Source organism: Phalaenopsis equestris, unplaced genomic scaffold (assembly GCF_001263595.1).
Source record: "Phalaenopsis equestris unplaced genomic scaffold, ASM126359v1 Scaffold000522, whole genome shotgun sequence".
NCBI classification, from domain to species: domain Eukaryota; kingdom Viridiplantae; phylum Streptophyta; class Magnoliopsida; order Asparagales; family Orchidaceae; genus Phalaenopsis; species Phalaenopsis equestris.
The window spans coordinates 167,329-173,082 of NW_018164962.1; the positions used below are offsets into that span (position 1 = coordinate 167,329).

Here is a 5,754-nt window from a genome sequence, read left to right on the forward strand (position 1 = left end):
TTTTGTCAAAGATGGTCAAATTGACCAAATTGGACCAAGGCGTAGTTGAACAAAATGAAATTGGGAATATTTTAGATTTATTGGGATTTTTTAGGAATTTTTTTGAATTTTTGGATTTTGGGTCATGGAGGGGTATCTTGGTAATTTGGTCATTTTTGGAAATTTTGACAAATTTGGATGTATTCAAGGTGTTTGAAATGGGTTTTGATCAATTTTGGGTAATTTGGCAAAATTTGGGAATTTTAGCCAAATTTGGGTCCCAAGGGTAGTTAGGTAATTTGGAGGTGCCTCGGGGCAAAAGACCAAGTTAGGCATTTCACATAGAATTGGATAGATATCCGTTCTAAATAAACCATGGATTAATGTATTGTGAAGATATGGTGTACCCTAGTTTCAAGTCAACACACAGGGTCAATCATAAAGCCAAGTAATCCTATAGGGACTCTTCTTGAATTCTCTTATAATGATCTTATCTGCTAAATGCTAGAGGTTAAGATCATTATGTGGAATTTCAAGTTGAGTAAAAAGAAAAGTTTTGAATTTCTAATTGTGGGGGTACCTTTTCTAATTTTCTAAGACAAGTCAATAAGAAAGTCCTATGGCTAGACCTAGGCTACTAAAGAAGTTTCTAGACCTCAATCAAAAGTGAGGTCAACATCAGGCCTAGTCAAAAAATCCAATTCATAATCAAGTTATAGGGTGTTGTATCTATTTGGAGAAGATGAGTGATAAAGTTTTAAATGAGTCAATAAAATAAGACATGCAACAACAGCTTAAAAATAATAATTAGGCTACAAAACCCTTTAGTGGTGATTAGCGTCGATCGAAAGTAGTTGTGAACTTCACACTTTATTCAAGGGTGTGAACCTAGCCCTTCGTTCAACTCGCCTTCATTTTAAGAATGGGGTTCTATTTATAAAGTTTTGAGAGGGGCCTTTTGGTAAATTAGCCAAAATCCCTTAACACTCAATCATACAATCTATGTCGATTTTCTTAAACAGATATCATTTTTTTTTAATATTTAAGTGTCTTAATGACCTCAAAATTGAGTGATAGTGAGCTCGTTGAATTTCTCTCATCGAGACACTTGATTTTACTATAAGTATTTCAAATTTGGAGATCATTTTAACTTTTTATTTTGAATACTCAAAACATCCAAAAGTAGTTTTGAGTGTCTTTTAAAAAAAACTAATCATAATATACTTAATAAACATGTTTTATTTCAAGTAAAATATAAATAAAATAAAATCAAAAGTGATCCAAATGATCCCAAAGCTCTCTTTCTTTCTCCTTCTTAGTACCAACATATCAAGTAATTTTCTTTTAGTTTTTGGTCTAGGTCAGTACATGAAATACAACAATATAGACTGGAAGATCAACATCCAATAGTGAGCAAGTAAATTTCTCTTTATTCTTACCTATGATTAATATAAAGAGATTTATTTTCATACAACTTAATTCTTATGTATTTACATATCTAATTCTAACAAAAAAAATAAATTTGCTTGCATCCCATCTTAATCTCTAAAAGACATAAAAAACGACACAAACATTAACCAATTTTAAGTGAAATACATAATTTCATGCCTTTGATGTGATGTAGACACTAGAGGGTCAGAAACGTAAATATAAAAATTTAGATACTAGATATATATATATATAAATTATTTCAACATATTTTGGTACAGTCTCTGATTTAGTGGTCTCCTCTTCCCAGCGTACCTTGCAAGCCACAACCAGGTCTTGATAAGACCAAAGACAAAGCAAACTATTTGCTTGAAAACATGGAAGCTCTCTGAATATATTAATAGAAGATATCACTTTCTTCATTTAATTCAGCTTAACTTGCTTGGATGGAAATCACCTTTTTTTTCTAATCATATCTCCTTGAACCGATGTATCACTCTTATTTAATTCAAAATTATGTATGGCTAACATTAAAATTTTACAAACAGGAATAGCTAACAATAATAAAAATGAAAAAGCCTATATCTAGTCTTGGAGTGAATAATGTTTGCTTCGTACAAATATAGAGTTCTTGTGATAGTAAATCTGTCGAGTAGCTCTTATCTGATGTAAAATTATATTGTAATATTGACATACTATTTTATAGGTCTTCGTTTGGGGCTGCGTATTCAGTTATTTGGCACGGTGCAGCCTCAAGCCACATAAATTCTTTTTTTTTTTTTTTGGATTTTGTGTTTCGCGGACACCCGCCAGTATTTTCGACAGAATACTGGCAGCAGATTCGACCCCCGACCCGCATTTTCGACGAATTAATTCCTCAATTTCCCCGCGCGGATTCTCGTCTCTTATGCCCTAGCAACTCGTGAAGCTGACCCCGTGCTCCCTCGACTCTTCCGCCCTAACGTCTTGCGAAGCCGGCCGCTACTCCCCTAGCGTCTCACAAAGTCCCCCGTGCTCCCTGGACTATTATGTCCAACGTTGCTCTCTCCGCCAACTTCCCCAAGGTGATTTCAGTGCTTCGTGGATTCCTTTGTTTGTAACTTTATGCAATTATATGCTTCTTGTGTTCATTTTTTATGTCATTTGGCTTGATAAACACACAAAATACAAATAATACATGATTGATTATTTCCCTTCCGTTTCTTCTATTTGTAAAGCTTTCCTCTTCAAACAACCTTTTGTTCGTCTAGCTACTAAATGCATTTTTCTAGAGACTTTTGGCAATCAAATATATGATTATGACAGTTATATTATAAAGAGTAATACTAAATATGAGCAGTTTGATCAATTGTCCAAAAATAACTGTCACGGTTATTTTCAAACAGTTGAAACAAACAATCAATCATCTTCCCAACAGCAATTTTCCCACAACTATTTTCTGATGAAACTAAGTTGCGACTGACAAGCTGATAAAATTATTTCTTTTGTTAAAATTGTAATGCTTAAAAAACATATTGGCATTGTGATTTGTGAAATCAAATGAACCGTTAGATTGATTTAACCAGGATTTAACAATTGTTCAGAAAATATATTTAAGGAAGATTTACGCATACCACTAAATTCTTATGTTTTTTTCATATCTAATACCTAAACTTCAAATCTTACATGTCAGCTTATCCATACATAAAAAGGTGTATGTCATTCTTTTATAAGAAAAACCACATTGTGCTGTGCATAATAAATGCTCATCAAATCTCATATCTTATGGGCATAAATAAAGCCTCATATGTATTTATATGAACGTATCATACATAAAAGGATCGCCCTTTCATTATGTTGCACAACTAGCAATATTTATATATATGTATATTTACTGGAACCATAATTATCAGAGATTCCAATTGATGATTTCATTCAGTTCAAGCGTCGGCCTCTCCACTATATATCTTCGAGCTTGGCTGCAATAATTGAAGAGAAATAAACAAGAAGAGATTAGCAAGAACACAAGAGAAAGAGAGAGATCGATAGAGAGTGATTTTGTTGATTTCTGTACAATTTTTACCTCCTGATGCGTTGTGAAGTCTGCCAAGTTAATCTGGGTCCTTCATCATACCCCTCACAGATTAATTCTCCATTCTTATCTCTGTAGCAAATTACACCACTCTCCTTGTCTTCAAATACCTGCTAGTCTGAAATTTTGATTAATCATCCCATGCCATAAATCTACAATTTTTCTTTTTGACTTTTGCTTTAGGAAGAAGAAGCAGCACTCACCTTGTTGAGTTTGGCGAATTTCTTCAATGAAATTGCTGCAGTTTCGAGCTCTGCCTGGCCATGCCTGAGTATTTGGGCTCTGGTTTTCGGCTTGGAACTGCTGTTGGCCTTCACTGGAATGGTTAAAGCGAGAAATGAAAATCTAATTGCCATGAAATGATTCTAATGATTTTCTCTGATTTTTTTTTTTTTCAGGGAGAGAAAGGGGAGAGAGGCTTGTAGGATACAAGGGGTGTTATAAGTTTGTAAGAAGATACAGAAATCCTATTTGAAAATAATTTATTATAAAAAATTTTAGAAAATTTGCAAGAATACCACACTATTTCTATGTATTTACATATCAGCGCTTAAAGCTTGATAATAGCAGTTCGGTGTGATTTATGCATGAAAATGTGTGTTATGCATAAATTTAAAAATAGTTTTATGTGTAATATTAAATATTTGAGTGTTATGAATATAAATATGAATCTTTAGTTGTTAGACCTGTAAAGTCATAAGAATTGGCCCCAAAAAGATTATAAATTATATCTGATCACAGTTTATTGTTATAATAAATTTATACTTGTTTTTGTTGATACTAGTTTATATAAATGGAATTTACTATGGAAGAAATTTTTATAGCAAAGGATTTCTCAATAATATTTCTGTCCAGTAGGAATTTAATATGGAAGTTGGATGTTCTCTTCTGTTATTTTTTTATAGATTTATGAGGCAAGCTTGTTTCATCAAGTCACAGTTTGGCGGATTAGGTTTATATTTTAGTGGTCTTTGTTTCGTGGAAGGCACTATAACTTGTATATACCTGTAATCTTATATATGGAGATCATTTTCCTTTTATCATATATATATATATAGGAATTAAATTGCATGTATAGTTGTTTTAGGTGATGTAAGCCTGTGCACATTATTTATTACAAGATAATGTTGCTAACGATTAATTATTTCAAACGGATGGCGATGTTAGCTTTTGTCACAAAAGTTTAGCAAGCGACTAATAATAAGTTCCTTGCAGCATTAATGAAGCGTGATAGAAAGAGACATTTTCTGAAATTATACATTATAACTAGGGCTGTCAATTTGGCTCGTTGTTCGCGAACAGCTCGTGTTCGGCTCGTTAACCAACTCGTGTTCGAGTCGTTCGTTAAGCCTAATGAGCCGAACACGAACAAATTTTTAAGCTCGAAATGTAAACGAGCCGAACACGAATAACAATTTGTTCGCTCGTGTTCGGCTCGAAATGACTCGAAAAAAAATTATATAACTTTTAATATAACAATATATTATATATATTATTTATATAATAATATATTATATATATTTATGTCTAAATTTAAATCATAACACCTCATGTGACAATGTGGTTATTGTCTTCTATTGTATAGATTTGATCCAAGTTCGAATCTCACACTTTATATCTATTTTTCTCAATTTTAGTTTAATGAGCCAATTTCGAGCTGAACACGAACACACTGTTCACGAGCCTATTTCGAACACGAGCTGATTTCGAACACGAGCTATTTCGAACGAGCCGAACACGAGCCAAGCCTGAGCTCGCTCAAGCTCGGCTCGTTTACAGCCCTAATTATAACCCCAAGTAGATTATTACAAATTGTAGGAATCGGGAATTCAGAGGGATACTTTATTGATATTGATATGAGAATGGGATATAAATAAATCTTAAATGAGTCGTCAAATAGGACAAACATGAAAAAGAAAATAACATGAAAGGAAAAAAACATAATTCCTCATAATTATTTGAAGATAATAGAAAAATATAAAATAGGAAGGACAATAAATTTAATCCTTCTGACAAACATTTCATTAAATACATATCTATTTGCGGTTCAAATCTAAGCTTTCATATTTACATGAACACTTTGGTCTTTTAAATTTATACATAAAAATTCAAATGGTGCTAATAGCGCATAAGATAATTAATGTAATATTAAAGCTTCAAGTGTTATTTGTGTAAATACGAATACTTAAGAGTGACATATGTAAATACATTAGAACTGTGCTATGTATGTAATTGTTTATATATATATATATATATATATATATATATATATATAT

At 32.2% G+C, this 5,754-nt stretch overlaps 1 protein-coding gene across 1 annotated transcript; it reads right to left on the bottom strand.

Moving 5' to 3' along the window:
• Window positions 1–3,087: 3,087 nt before the first annotated feature.
• Window positions 3,088–3,944, bottom strand: LOC110028715. The gene is made up of 3 exons (XM_020730682.1): window positions 3,682–3,944; window positions 3,470–3,588; window positions 3,088–3,365 (listed from the first exon to the last, which is right to left on the bottom strand). Exons 1-3 carry the CDS (start codon window positions 3,832–3,834, stop codon window positions 3,296–3,298), a joined length of 342 nt encoding a protein of 113 aa, XP_020586341.1. The 5' UTR covers window positions 3,835–3,944; the 3' UTR covers window positions 3,088–3,295.
• Window positions 3,945–5,754: the final 1,810 nt, after the last annotated feature.

What these genes read in the sequence shown, in the direction of transcription:
- LOC110028715 (XM_020730682.1), bottom strand. Translation starts at nt 3,834, where the DNA reads ATGGCAATTAGATTTTCATTTCTCGCTTTAACCATTCCAGTGAAGGCC. An exon ending in AATTCGCCAAACTCAACAAG is followed by an intron (nt 3,589 to 3,681) that starts GTGAGTGCTGCT and finishes TCAGACTAGCAG; the next exon opens with GTATTTGAAGACAAGGAGAG. An exon ending in ACTTCACAACGCATCAGGAG is followed by an intron (nt 3,366 to 3,469) that starts GTAAAAATTGTA and finishes CAATTATTGCAG; the next exon opens with CCAAGCTCGAAGATATATAG.